This window comes from Scardinius erythrophthalmus, assembly GCF_964197995.2.
Source record: "Scardinius erythrophthalmus genome assembly, chromosome: 14".
NCBI lineage: Eukaryota > Metazoa > Chordata > Actinopteri > Cypriniformes > Leuciscidae > Scardinius > Scardinius erythrophthalmus.
This window is the reverse complement of record NC_138234.1, coordinates 7,258,409-7,272,919: the sequence shown is the minus strand read 5'-3', so window position 1 is coordinate 7,272,919 and position 14,511 is coordinate 7,258,409. Positions and strand designations below refer to the sequence as shown.

General features: G+C 40.7%; 1 protein-coding gene across 1 annotated transcript; it reads right to left on the bottom strand.

Annotated features, from left to right (window-relative positions):
• Positions 1 to 5,067: 5,067 nt before the first annotated feature.
• Positions 5,068 to 6,686, bottom strand: LOC308702119 (THAP domain-containing protein 6-like; the record flags this gene model as incomplete). The annotated part of the gene is made up of 6 exons (XM_081384780.1): positions 5,068 to 5,116; positions 5,299 to 5,452; positions 5,559 to 5,820; positions 5,936 to 6,025; positions 6,172 to 6,364; positions 6,607 to 6,686. 6 exons carry the CDS (start codon positions 6,684 to 6,686, stop codon positions 5,104 to 5,106), a joined length of 792 nt encoding a protein of 263 aa, XP_081240906.1. The 3' UTR covers positions 5,068 to 5,103.
• Between the last annotated feature and the right edge of the window lie 7,825 nt (positions 6,687 to 14,511).

The following is a 14,511-nucleotide window of genomic DNA, read 5'->3' as shown; positions in this document are numbered from 1 at the left end:
CATGTTTGTAACTGTTGGTAAAACTAACCCCCCCACTTTTGTCAAAAGCATGTTGAAAGTGACACACTTCCTGCTGCCAGTTGGTGGCGCTATAACTTTGACTCACAATAGTTACATCCATCTGATCGGCCTCTTATCACAAACACACTGCTGAAGTTTCATCAATATCAGTTAATGTATGCAGAAGTTATAACACTTCGTGTCTCTCTTTTCTCGCCATAAATTCATTTCCTCGCCACGGCCAAACCGTTCAAGATATCAAAGATCCGTCCGCAATTTAGCATCCTCAATGCCTTGACTTCACGCTGACCGAGTTTGGAGGCGAATCGATGTATTTCCTAGGAGGAGTACATTAAATTCCACAGCAAGCGTTTCCAAACAACCCTAAATAGCCGACTTCCTGTTGGGCTGGCGTAAAACTTAGAGCACGAAAGTTGTTCGGCCCGATGAGATCTATATGTGTACCGAGTTTCAAATTAATTCATGCAAGTGTGTTTGATATATGGACCAAGTTTTAGAACCCCGTTCAAGGGGGCGCTGTCGAGCCCCCCTGCCACGCCCGGCTACCAGATTCAGCCCCGCCCTGATGGCCGCGGGTTCTGACCTGTGTGCAAAGTTTCAAGAGTTTTCGAGCACGTTTAGGGACCCAAAAGCCCCAGAAACCTTGAAAAACAAATGAAAAAGTAAATCTCACTCAACTGACAAATCACCCCCACCCCTCACACACTCAGAGACAGAGAGAGAGAGAGAAAATTCTCCAAAAAATCACATTCAAACCAAAATATCTGACTTTCTGTTGCTTTGTGCTATTAAGTGTAAATTAGAAAGTTGTCCGGCTCGATGAGAACAATATACATACCAATTTTTGTGATTCTAGGAAAAACTAAGGCCCCATTTTTGACTAAAGGTGGCGCTACTGAGCCATTCCACCACGCCCGTTTTTGAAACTTTGCACATGTCTACTGGCTAATAAGTGTGATGTGTCTGTTGAGTTTCATGCAATTTCAAGTATGTTAAGAGTCTCAAAAGCATCAAAAAAGAATAATAAAGTTTGATGCGTTGCCATGGCAACAGTATCTAAGATATCAATAATCCTTTCACAGGTCTACATCTGCCGTGTGTCTACATTATACACATAAAGTTTGAAGCAAATCGGGTAAAAATAAGAGAGTGATTTCAAAGCATTTTGAAAGTGACACACTTCCTGCTGCCAGTTGGTGGCGCTATAACTTTGACTCACAATAGTCACATCCTTGTGTTCGGCCTCTTACAACGAACACACTGCTGAAGTTTCATCAAGATCAGTTAATGTATGCAGAAGTTATAACACACTTCCTGTTTAATTTTTTCGCCATAAATTCGTTTCCTCGCCACGGCCAAACCGTTCGAGATATCAAAAATCCGTCCGCAATTTAGCATCCTCAATGTCTTGACTTCATGCACACCGAGTTTGGAGGCGAATCGATGAATTCCCTAGGAGGAGTACATTAAATTCCACAGCATGCGTTTCCAAACAACCCATAATAGCCGACTTCCTGTTGGGCTGGCGTAAAAAGTAAAAGTACGGAAGTTGTTTGGCCCGATGAGATCTATATGTGTATTGAGTTTCATATTATTATATGCAAGCGTGTCTGATTTATGGACCAAGTTTTCGGACCGCATTCAAGGGGGCGCTGTTGAGCCCCCCTGCCACGCCCGGGTACCAGCTTCAGCCCGGCCCTGATGGCCGCGGGTTCTGACCCGTGTGCAAAATTTCAAGAGTTTTCGAGCATGTTAAAGGCCCCAAAAGTGCCCGAAAGGTTGACAGAAAAATAAGAATAATAATAATAATAATAAATAATCCTACCGGAAACAATAGGGCCTTCGCCCTTTCAGGGCTTGGGCCCTAATAATAATAATCCTACCGAAAACAATAGGGCCTTCGCCCTTTCAGGGCTTGGGCCCTAATAATAATAATAATCCTACCGAAAACAATAGGGCCTTCGCCCCTTCAGGGCTTGGGCCCTAATTACTGGTGACAGATCATGTGTGAATAGGACCTTTTCAAATTTACTGGTTAAAATGTTCTGGCTATTTTACCGTGATTGCTGTGTGAAATTACCCTGGAAATCCAGAGTTCTCACAAGAGCAAAAATTGAATTAGCTCAGCAAGTTACTCTGGCATTGAGTAATGATGCTCATTAACTATGCTCTTGTAGCCGAACTGCACCAATCACATCGGGTTATCAGATATAGGCGGGCCAGGGGCGGGCTAAACAGATGGACAGCGCTAGTGACCATAGACATGTATAGAAAGGCTAGATAGCTTACCGGCGCTGAGAGCCAATGGGACCCGACGACGTCACACGGCGGCCATCTTAGGACAGGACCGCTCGTCCAGTTATAACATTAAAGTCTATTGTGCATGTAGTGCTGAAATAACTATATTTTGCTCAATTTTCAACCGATTTTCAAACGGCTTGGTGTGTCATAAACGTCAGGGATGCGGCTATTTAACTGCATACTTGTGAAAAATTATAGCCACGGAGTTTATTAAGAAAATAGTATATTAAGTAGACTAGACAGGTAAAGTACTAGGTATACCCATACACACACACAGTAATGATGTCAATATTTATAGGGTACATGAAACATGAAATAGTGCAATTTAGTTTATTACTAATATTTACATTATTAAATACATGTGTAAATTTATGTATAATATAAATCTGTCTCAAGTTGCCATTCTGTAAAATAAAGAGAAAAGAGATGGGTCTTTTTTTTTTTTTTTTACTTAGGTCCAAAGGCACACAATTAGAAAAAACTTACAAAAAAAAATATACAATATACAAAAAAAAAAAAACATTAAGACAATTGGACACAAAACTCTTTCCATCAATACAATATAATCAATACAGCTCCCTCCCTCTCCTCCTCTCTCTTAAATGGTCTGAACTTACATAGCGCTTTTCTACACCGTCTTGGTGCCCAAAGCGCTTTACAAAGCCCCACATTCACCCATTCACGCACACACCACTCATTCACATGCAAACATCAAAGAAGAGTAGCAAACTAAACAGACCACCAGTTGAAAACCCATCCTTTAAAGCTATGGTCTACGATTTCAAAGATTGTTCATTATTAATAACCTCGTTTAGATGCTGGTTATGGTTCTACAGTACAATCCTAACAATATGAAGAGAAAAAAGAATGAAAAAAATCCATTCACTCTATTGGGTGTACACCCGCAGAGAAGTTGACCAATGTAAGCTGTCCGGCCGGACAGCTTACATTGGTCAACTGCTCTCATCCAATCCCCCGCTCTGCTTGAAACTCCACGTGGCGCTCGCGTCTCCACCCCAACGCACCCCACCCCGCCCCCCTCCTGCAACATGAAATTTCGCGTGCAAGCAGCTGACAGTCTATGGTAGCTAGCAGAGTAGCATCAGCTCAGCAATGGAGAAAAAAACAAACCGAAAGCAGCAAGCGGCCCCTGCTTGCCCCCACAGTCACGGCTGACTTTTTGTTGAGCAGGTAAGCATTTATTTATACTTTTATGGTGTGAGGTGTTACATAAATAGCTTTTTATCAGTCTGACAACATGCTTATGCTGCCGGTCGGCATTGGAATGTTAGCCGTTTAGCATCGCCTATCACGGGTCAAAGTAATTATATTTCTTGAAGTGCTTGAATATATTTTAGTAGGCCTAGTGGGTTCTGTTCGAGCCGATCGGAATTTGAACAAGATGCGCTGTGTGCTGCTATAACAATTACAATACTTAGCAATACTAACTAATAATGCAATTAATGTGCCTTAGGTTGCACTTTTGAACAGGGTAAACGAGGCTCAGGAGGGGAAACGTATGTCAAACGTAACGTTACCCTCCTAAGACGGCAGCTGTAATACAGTATTATTTATTTTATTTATTTATTTATTATTGTTTGTGTTTCGGGTGGTGGGGGGTTTAGAACATTGCATGTGTTGCTAATTTTGCGTGAGCGTGAACTCAAACGTGTACCTCTGAGCTATTTTGACATCGCACATGGTAAATCTCTGTTCCGATGTTTACTACCGGTGATCACAGCTTGACAGACTGAGTGACGTTGTTCAGGTCGTTTCCCGGTGGGAGGGATCAGGTAGCACAGAGGGGAGGGGTGTGTGTGTGGAGGGGTGGGATGAGTTTTTTAAAAATTCCCAACCATCTCAGGCTTTCTCGACCGATTTTCAACATTGTAGACTACAGCTTTAAGTGCACAAATAGTTTGCGCTACTGCCCTTTGAAAAGGACAGTTTTTGTGAGCTTCTGTCTCACACTGTCTTTCTGCAAGCTAAGCGTTGACATTTTCGCAATGTGGTGCAGCCTTAGCTTGAAGAAGAGGGACACAACCAGAGTCAAGAGTGTATGGTGGTGACTGTCAATGCCATATCGCGTGTCAGTGATGTGCTCCCCGAGCAAAAACACATCCTCTCCACCTATCCTCTTCTTCACCATGTAGAGGACCTCCAACAGTTCCTCCAACAGGAATCTGCTACTGCCTGCCGAACAACCCACTCTGCTGCCCTGACGACCTTCACGGTGCCTGCTGATGGGATGACAAGACCTCCATTGTTTTTCAGCATCAGCAGATGGTAGCTCTGGTCCTTACTGGCAGATTCAGCATCCATCAACAGGCTTGCCCGGCAGACATCATAGGAAAGCTTTTTTAGTGTGCGTCGCACCACAAATCCTGAAATCAATGGTGGACAGATTCACATTATAATGACTTTTTTTAATTAATAAGCATGGGGAAATTAATTAGTTATAGGCTAACTCTACCTGAAATGTACACAAGCACATTTTCCACAAGACCATCAAACTTCTTGGGAAGATAGCTGTGATCTTGTACAAGGGCAGGAATGTCTGCAAACGGGGAAGGGAGATCTTCTCCTTCTGCAGAGGACATGTCTACAGCCGACAGGTTGGTAGATGCGTCTATGCGGTAGGACTGAACAGCAGACTGATCAGCTGGTAGGGACTCTGTGTCATCCTGTGCTGTCACATTGCCTTTGCTGCTCGGTTTAACAACCCCACACCTGGCCATCAGCTTCCGGAAAATGTACTTGAACTGGCTGGCGTTAGGGTTGTTATTCCAGCCACCTTCAGAACAATATTTATGCAAACACACAGACATTCTAAATACTCTAAATAGTTTTTCTGACAACTCCAGAGACTGTATATGTGAAAGCTATAAGAGCATATGCTTGTAAGTTTAACTATTCATGACACTACAGTCTGTAGCTGAAGTTGTTACTGTAGTTGAAATTAGAGACGAAGAATACCTTTGCAAGGAACTGGGATGTGGAAGGTGAATTTTCAGGTCGTCTCTCAGGTAGTGATACGCCTTAGGACCATGCAGGTGGAGAGTGAGCGCAAAGTCTCTCTGGGCCTGGGTGTACTCTGCACCCTGTCTTGACAGGAGGTGAACCGGAAGATCTGAAATGTAATTAGAAAAAGTGATTTAGTAAGTCTCCTTTGATAGTAATTTTTATGTCTAACAAAGAACATAAGACAAAACATTTAAAGTCATTATTTATTTTACCTGAGTAGCATTCCAGCTTGTCATTCAGCTCTTCATTGATGAGGTTCTTAGCTTTCAGCTCCTCCAGAAGAGCCTTCATGTTCTTCTTGGCCCTCCTTACCCTTGCCAAGGCATTGCTCTTGTCCCGCCACAGTTTACGCACTGTGGCCATGGCTGCATCAAGTTTGGCCTTAAGAGCCTTTGGAGAGGAATGCATTGCATATTGGTGGTCAGGGGCCTTCCTCTTCCGACTCCTTTGCCTCTTTCTAGTGGATGGCTGTGGCTTTGAAAAAAAACAAACAAACAAAAAAAACAATAAATAATAAATAAATATATAATGAAGTTAATTAGGGTTAGTGTATTTGTTAGTGACATTCCTCATGTGTACAAATACTCACAACATCAGGCGGAGGTTGATCCTGCTCGGGGTCCATGGGCTGGTTTTCTCCTGCTTTTCTTGAAGCGTTTGTGCTTCTTGGTGCTACCGGCTGAAAAAATAGTTATATATTCAATTGATCTGTAATACACTTTATGTATTGCTAAACTTGCAGAAAGTGTGACATTAAATCACATTTAAATATCGATGCATCCATCTTTAACACCTTGTATTCTAGTTGGCCAATTATACACGTACCCTCTGAAGATGAGCAGGGAAGTTGAAGACAGATGGAACAGCTCCAGCTTTGATTCTGATAGTCTGCCCTGTCCTGTCGAAATCTTCATTTCTGAAGTGTTCACTGCAGAGCAGTGTTCTGTCATTAGCCACAAAACCTTCCCTTCTCAGGGCACGCTCCCACTGTCTCCGGCGCTCGCTGCATTTGGGAAACCTTACAAATGGGAGAAATAGTAGTCAGATATAAATGATTGTTAACCTTGCACCTTTATTTCCTTCAACATTGAGGGTATGGACTAAAATACAGTATAAAATATATTATCATTTTGATTCTATGTACTGCATGTATGCAAATATATGTAGCCAATCTTGTAATGTTGTCTCAGTTACACTATTCCTAGCAGAACTTGTATTACGAAGTATCCTAATAATAGTCATAATATTTTCTTTTCTTACCTGTGAAAGGTGATCCCACGCATTCTGGTTTGGAGGCTCCGTGCGTTGGTGCAGCCGTAGGCGGCACAAAAATCAGGCATTTTCCACAAGCGTAATCAGAAGTTCTGTAAACAAAAAACCAACAAAGTAATCCAAATGTAAAGATGTTTTTAAGAAACCAAACCACTTGGAAATCATGTGTAACTCAAAGCTATGTTGAAACGAAAGACTAACCCTGCCTCTCCCACCAATTTACAATTGCTTGGTGACTCACTTACGACCTCTTCACTGCTAGCCAGCAAATAAATACAACCACATCCACAAAATGACATTTAGACAAAAGATTAGGTTGTCAAGAAACGTTGTTGGTCTCAGGAAACCTGTTAATAATTGAAAATGTCGACTGTGGTATCACTTTAGAGTAGAGGGCAGCCATGAAACACACAGCTACGCTGCAATGTTAAAGGTCCCATGACATGCTACTTTTTGTAGGCTTTAATATAGGCCTTAGTGGTCCCTAGTACTGTATCTGAAATCTCTTTTCAAAAATTCAGTCTCAGTGCAGAATTATAGCCACTATAAGCCAGTCCCAGAATGAGCTTCCTTCAGACGGGCCGTTTCGGTGTCTGTAGCTTTAAATGTTAATGAGGAGGAGAAAGGCGGCGTAAGGTGGAGGGTGGGTGTGGCCTTGACCATCTGCGGCAACGGTAGACCATGCATGTTTACATTGGATATATTGCAATGGCACGGAGACACGCAGTCGTTCAAGCATTTCAGTTTGACCCAGAATCTGATCCAGATGGAGAAGCAACGGATGAAGAAGTTACAACTGAGCAGCTCCAGCAGGACGTTTCCGAATGGTTAGTTTAAAATATTATGTCTGGATACGGTACTTTATTCGGATGGTTTAGTTATTGTCATGTAGCTAACGCTAACCTACTGTTGCCTTTTCATGAGAGATCTGTAACGTCTGTAATTTATCTTATTACAATTACATCAAGCTCTGCGATCTTCAAATGCGGATATCGCGCACGCCGTATAACCAACAGGAAAACGCTATCCAAATAACAAAGAAGTGTACAACACTCGCGTTACAGTGTGTGTATTCACACACATACTTGATGCTGTCTACCTTTACATTAGCGCAAGTAACTGCATAGCTAATGTTACAGCCACATTCTACGTGTAACAAGCTAGGTAACCATAAACAGTAAAGCAACAACTTGTATCATTAGTTGACTTACTTGTCCGAGTTGTGTAACGTTAGCTGAGCCAAAGAGAGTTGGTACTGATCCAGACTTTAGTTTCAGACATTCAGCAAGCCCAGCTCTGTATTAACCCCTCGGTGTTCATTTGTACATCCAATTATTGAGCAATTATTGTGCTTCGCTCGCTCAAAAGCCATTATATCTCTCGTGGACAAACTAAAATCGCGCGCGCGCGTTCCTACTTCCTAGCTCATTTTCTCATGGGCGGAAAATATTCTCTGGGCGGGCAAAGCAGAGACAGGGGAGGTAACATTCCTCATAACGTCATAAGGAGGAGATTCAAGATCAGCGCGGTTGAGCGTCCATTTTCTCAAAGGCAGAGAAAGATAGCAAAAGCTCGATTTACACCGATTAAAATTTCTAGAAACTTGGGGACCATATACAGGCTAGGGGAACTCATATTAATGTTAAAAAACCTCAGAAAGTGAAAATTTAATGTCATGGGACCTTTAAAGGTCCCATGACATGCTATTTTTTGTAGGCTTTAATATAGGCCTTAGTGGTCCCTAGTACTGTATCTGAAATCTCTTTTCAAAAATTCAGCCTCGGTGCAGAATTATAGCCACTACAAGCCAGTCCCAGAATGAGCTTCCTTCAGACAGGCCGTTTCGGTGTCTGTAGCTTTAAATGTTAATGAGGAGGAGAAAGGCGGCGCAAGGTGGAGGGTGGGTGTGGCCTTGACCATCTTGCGCAACGGTACCGGTCCGTGCATGTTAACGTTGGATATAGCAATGGCACGAAGACACGTTCAAGCATTTCAGTTTGACCCAGAATCTGATCCGGATGGAGAAGCAACAACTCAGCGGTTCCAGCAGGACATTTCCGAATGGTTAGTTTAAAATATTATGTCTGGATACGGTACTTTATTCGGATGGTTTACAGTTATTATCATGTAGCTAACGCTAACCTACTGTTGCCTTTTCATGAGAGATCTGTAACATCTGTAATTTATCTTATTACAATTACATCATCAAGCTCTGCGATCTTGAAATGCGGATATCGCGCGCGCCGTATAACCAACAGGAAAACGGTTATCCAAATAACAAAGAAGTGTACAACACTCGCGTTACAGTGTGTGTATTCACACACATAAACTGCATGGCTGCATAGCTAATGTGACAGCCACATTCTACGTGTAACAGTCTAGGCAACCATAAACAGTAAAGCAACACACTTATATATCATTAGTTGACTTACTGTTCCGAGGTGTGTAGCTGAGCCAAAGAGAGTGATCCAGATTTTAGTTTCAGACGTTCAGCAAGCCCAGCTCTGTATTAACCCTTCGGTGTTCATTTGTACATCCAATTATTGAGCAAGTGTTATGCTTCGCTCGCTCAAAAGCCATGATATCTCTCGTGGACAAACTAAAATCGCGCGCGCGCGTTCCTACTTCCTAGCTCATTTTCTCATGGGCGGAAAATATTCTCTGGGCGGGCAAAGCAGGGGAGGTAACATTCCTCCATATGACGTCACAAGGAGGAGATTCAAGATCAGCGCGATTGAGCTTCCATTTTCTCAAAGGCAGAGAAAGATAACAAAAGCTTGATTTACACCGATTGAAATTTCTAGAAACTTGGGGACCATATACAGGCTAGGGGAACTCATATTAATGTTAAAAAACCTCAGAAAGTGAAAATTTCATGTCATGGGACCTTTAAGCGTTTCTCAAAACGTGAAGCTACAATTTAAACATCGGCATCAGATGTTTAAATTTACAATTTAAACATCGGCACAAATCATAGCCACGTTAATAAGGTTTGTAATAAACCAAACCGTTTGTAAATCCGTCAAGAATTCAGCAAGTTACGAGCATTTTAGTTGGCGTATGTCACTCACCTTCCGTCCACAGCAGCAGGGAGCAGCAGCGCAGTCTCCTGACCTAAGATGGCCGCCAAGTGACGACACAGCTGACTCCGCCTTGAGCCATCTAGCCTTTCTATACATGTCTATGCTAGTGACAGCGCAATCACGACAGTGATTGGTCGTAATCTTATCCAATTGCGTGCAGTGAGATTTTCAAACGCATGCTTGCTGCCGGACCTCTAGTTGGGCGATTTTCATTACTTTTTTTTTTTTTTTTTTTTTTTTTGTTGGGCGATTTTCATTACTCATTGCAGATTTGGGTATGTAATTACAGTATACTGTGAAATGGGCTAGTGTGATGAAAATAAACTTTTCTTAAGGCGTGTGTTGTATATCACATATTAGCACCCTTATATGTTGTATGCTGTAATAAACATTTTGTGAAAAATTTGGGTTTTGTAAGAAAAATGCTGTGAGTAAATGTCGAATTGTTTTTTGAAAACCTTTAAATATATCAGTCATCATCACTTGTGTCATATTTAATAAACATAAATTGCAGTAAGAGACTATAGGCTGTCTGATGAACTCTGAATCAACTGACACCCAGCTTTGCAGGATAGGTGGCACAGAAGCTGCATCTGACGTGGCATTTAGATGTATATACTAGGGCTGTCAATCGATTACAATTTTTAATCGCGATTAATCGCATGATTGTCATGAGTTAACTCGCGATTAATCGCATTTAATCGCACGTTTTTTATTTGTTCTAAATGTACCTTAAATTAATACTTTGTAATAAGTTTGTAATACTCTAATCAACGTGGGCATGGATAAATAGATGCTTTATGCAAATGTATGTTTATTATTGAAACCATAGTCAATATAGAGCATAAGGAGGAGACATGTTTCAAAGGTCATAGATGTTTTTCAAAGAACTTGTTCATTTCTATTAGACATGTAGAAAGAACAAAAAAAAAATGCCAGGTTACCATTACTTCTCTTTCTTTGCCCTGAGCAATTTACTAACACAAACATGTTTAGATTTTTGCATGACAGGGCAGCTCTTCTGAAAATGCTAAATGTAGGCTACATATTAGTTTGTCTCTCTCTGTGCCCATTTTGATGAAGCTAAATTCTCAATAAAAATGTTTTCATTGGTATATTTTACTGTTTCTGTTGTCAACGGAATGGATTTGAAAAGGTGACTGAAACGCGACCCATTAAGACATAACCAGCTCTCCCTTCTAAGATGTTAAGTTAATCTGCACAAAAATTCTGATAATCGAGCCGTCGTCTGGTGAAATCAAATACACATAAGATAAAGACAATATCTGTGCTCTGATTTCGGCTATACTTGTAAAATTAGAGAAGCAACATAATATCTGTGAATTAAAGAGCTGCTCCTCCGCGCGAGACGCAGAGAGAGAGAGAGAGAGAGAGAGAGAGAGAGAGAGAGAGAGAGGGAGAGAGAGAGAGAGAGAGAGAGCGCGCGAGAGAGAGAGGCGCGCGCGCGTGCTGGGAGAGCAGTACCGGCGGTACCGGGAGATTCTCAGAAACGAAATAAGGTTTGGGCGCTTTGTTGAAGGGAAAAAAATCGCTAAAGGGGTCTGCAATGTCGCTAAGTTAGCAACACTGTGTATCTTCATTTCTCCAACTAGGGGTTGGGTCACGGGTCAAACAGAAAATACGCGCTGCGTTAATCGCGCGTTAAAAAAATTAGTGCCGTTAATATGATTTTGCGTTAACGCGTTATTAACGCGCTAACTTTGACAGCCCTAGTATATACACTATAATATTGATTTCATTTGCATACTAAGAGACTAAATGCAATATTAAGTGGCAACATGTAACAATTCTTTCAATATGAAAGAGCGCCAGTAGTTGGCAACAATTAGTCAGCCAGCTAATTCACTCATTTAGGCTCACAATTAGCTGCTTACATAATTATATCATATAAATATGAAATATTAACTTAGTTGCCGTACTACGGAGCCCGGGAAGTCACCTGTGGGGCCCGCTACAATTGAGAATCACTTTAAACATGCAGACGCAAGACAATTTGATGTGTTCCACTTCATATTTAATAAAACATTATAAAATATGATTAGTTAACAACTGTCTCCTGGTGTTCTTCTAAAATGAGGGCGAGCCACAAATCCGTGAGTACAGATTACAAACCCGTGGGAACGGATTGCGAAAGCGTGGGCACGGTTTATGAATTTGTGGGTACAGATTGCAAAAACTGAAGGCACGGTTTACAAATCTGAGAGCGCGGATTAGAAACTCGTGGGTACGGTTTATTAACCCGTGGGCACGATTTGTTAAACCGAGGGAACAGTTTGAGAATTCATGAGTAGCCTACAATTTATAAACTGAGCGGACGGATTGCAAAAACGTCGCCACGGATTGTTTTTTTTTTCTCCCACAGGTGACTTCCGTACTACGGTCTTCGTTTCTTTTAATTTGGTGGCATTACTGGCCACCCATAATAAATTAGGACTTATAGATAAACTAAACAAATCAAGCAAATATCCATTCAATCAATCTGTAAAGGCAGGATCACTGGGTGGGAGCCAAATGGGAGTAGCCTACTGGCCCAGGCTGTATAATCAAACAATAAAAACGAGAAACAGTGAATACGTCAAGAAAATTTATTGCATCAAAAACACAGGAACTTATGCAATTAAGTGCAGTACTATAAATGCTACAACAACAATCAAACAAAGACAAACTTATAACTTATATTAAACAATTTTTTTTTATTAGCAAAAGTTATCTTACGCTTTTGCTTCTGCTATCATCCTGTCCATCATCTCGCTGTCATACTCTCGCGTCTATGATTACAGTTACAGTAAAATTTTTAATTCATCACCATCTGTACCCACCCTCAGCCTATTTGCATTACAGTTTTTGCTAAATTTATTGCATCAAAAACAATAAAAATGAGAAACAATTCTCATTTCTCAATTCTCAATTCTTTTGACTAGTAAACAAAAGTCCAAATCATAGTCTCTGCTGCACCAATTTAACTGATATAAATAGTGTAGAACATTGCATAGAAACTGTGTCTATTCCTCGTTTAGTGAGATCAAATCATAAATCTACTGCAGGATCTAGAAAAAATCTAATTGTTATTAAACCAGAAAATGTTGCTATTGGTAATCAAAAACAATTTTTAAAGCTAGGTCTTCTAAACATTAGATCACTCACACCTAAGGCAGTTATTGTAAATGAAATAGTCACAGATAATAGCTTCGATGTACTTTGCCTTACTGAAACCTGGCTTAAACCAAATGATTATTTTGGTTTAAATGAGTCTACTCCATCAGGATACTCCTATAAGCACGAGCCCCGTCTGAATGGTCGTGGCGGCGGTGTTGCAACAATCTATAGAGATTTTCTCAATGTTACTCAGAAAACGGGTTATAAGTTTATTTCATTTGAAGTACTTGTACTAAATGTTACGCTCTTAGATGTTCGAAAAACATCCCTATTATCTCTAGCCTTGGCTACCGTATATAGACCGCCTGGGCCTTACGCTGATTTCCTAAAAGAGTTTGCAGATTTTCTCTCAGACCTATTAGTTAACTTCGATAAAGCATTAATTGTTGGAGACTTTAATATCCATGTAGATAATCAAAATGATGCGTTAGGGGCTGCGTTTACAGATTTATTAAACTCCTTTGGGGTCAAGCAAAACATTACCGGACCGACTCATCGATTTAATCATACACTCGATTTAATTATATCACATGGAACCGATCCAACCGATATAGATATCATTCCACAAAGTGACGATGTCACTGACCATTACATGGTAACTTGCATATTACGTACTCCTGTAATATGTCATGCTGCGCCGCGTTATCGATTAGGCAGAACAATCCTTCCATCCACCATAGATAATTTTTCAAACAGCTTATCGGATCTGTCTCAGCTGCTCAGTGAACCCAAACAAACAGATGAACTTGAGGAATTAACTAGCACTATGAGCACCATTCTCTCTGGATCATTGGATATTGTTGTGCCCATTAGATTAAAAAAGGTCAGAGAGAAAAGTAAAGCACCATGGTACAACAGTACTACGCGTGTTCTAAAGAGAGAAACCCGTAATTTAGAGCGTAAATGGAAACAAACCAACTTAGAGGTCTTTAGAATCGCATGGAAAGACAGTATGTCACGTTATAAAAAGGCCCTAAAAGCGGCCAGGGCTGAGCATCTACGCAAACTAATAGAAAACAACCATAACAATCCTAAGTTCTTATTTAACACCGTGGCGAGACTAACAAATAAACAGATGTCTCCTGAACAAAGTATTCCATTACAGTTTAGTAGTAATGATTTCATGAAGTTCTTCACTGAGAAAATAGAAAACATCAGAACCACAATTGTAAACGTTCAATCCTCAATCGCGCCTTATAATTCAGCCTCAATTATCACGCCGCAAGAACAATTACAGTGCTTTTCAACTATAGAACAAAAAGAGTTAAATAAATTTATCATTTCCTCTAAAACAACAACATGTTTATTAGATCCCATACCAACTAAACTATTGAAAGAAGTGTTACCTGTAGTGGAAGAGCCTCTCCTCAATATTATTAACTCGTCTTTATCTTTAGGTTATGTTCCAAAAACATTTAAACTGGCAGTTATAAAACCTCTCATTAAGAAACCACAATTAGATCCGAATAATCTAGTAAATTATAGACCCATTTCAAATCTACCTTTTATGTCTAAAATACTAGAAAAAGTTGTGTCTGCCCAACTGGGCTCTTTCTTGCAAGAAAATGACACCTATGAAAAGTTTCAGTCTGGGTTCAGGCCGCATCATAGCACTGAAACTGCGCTCGTTAAA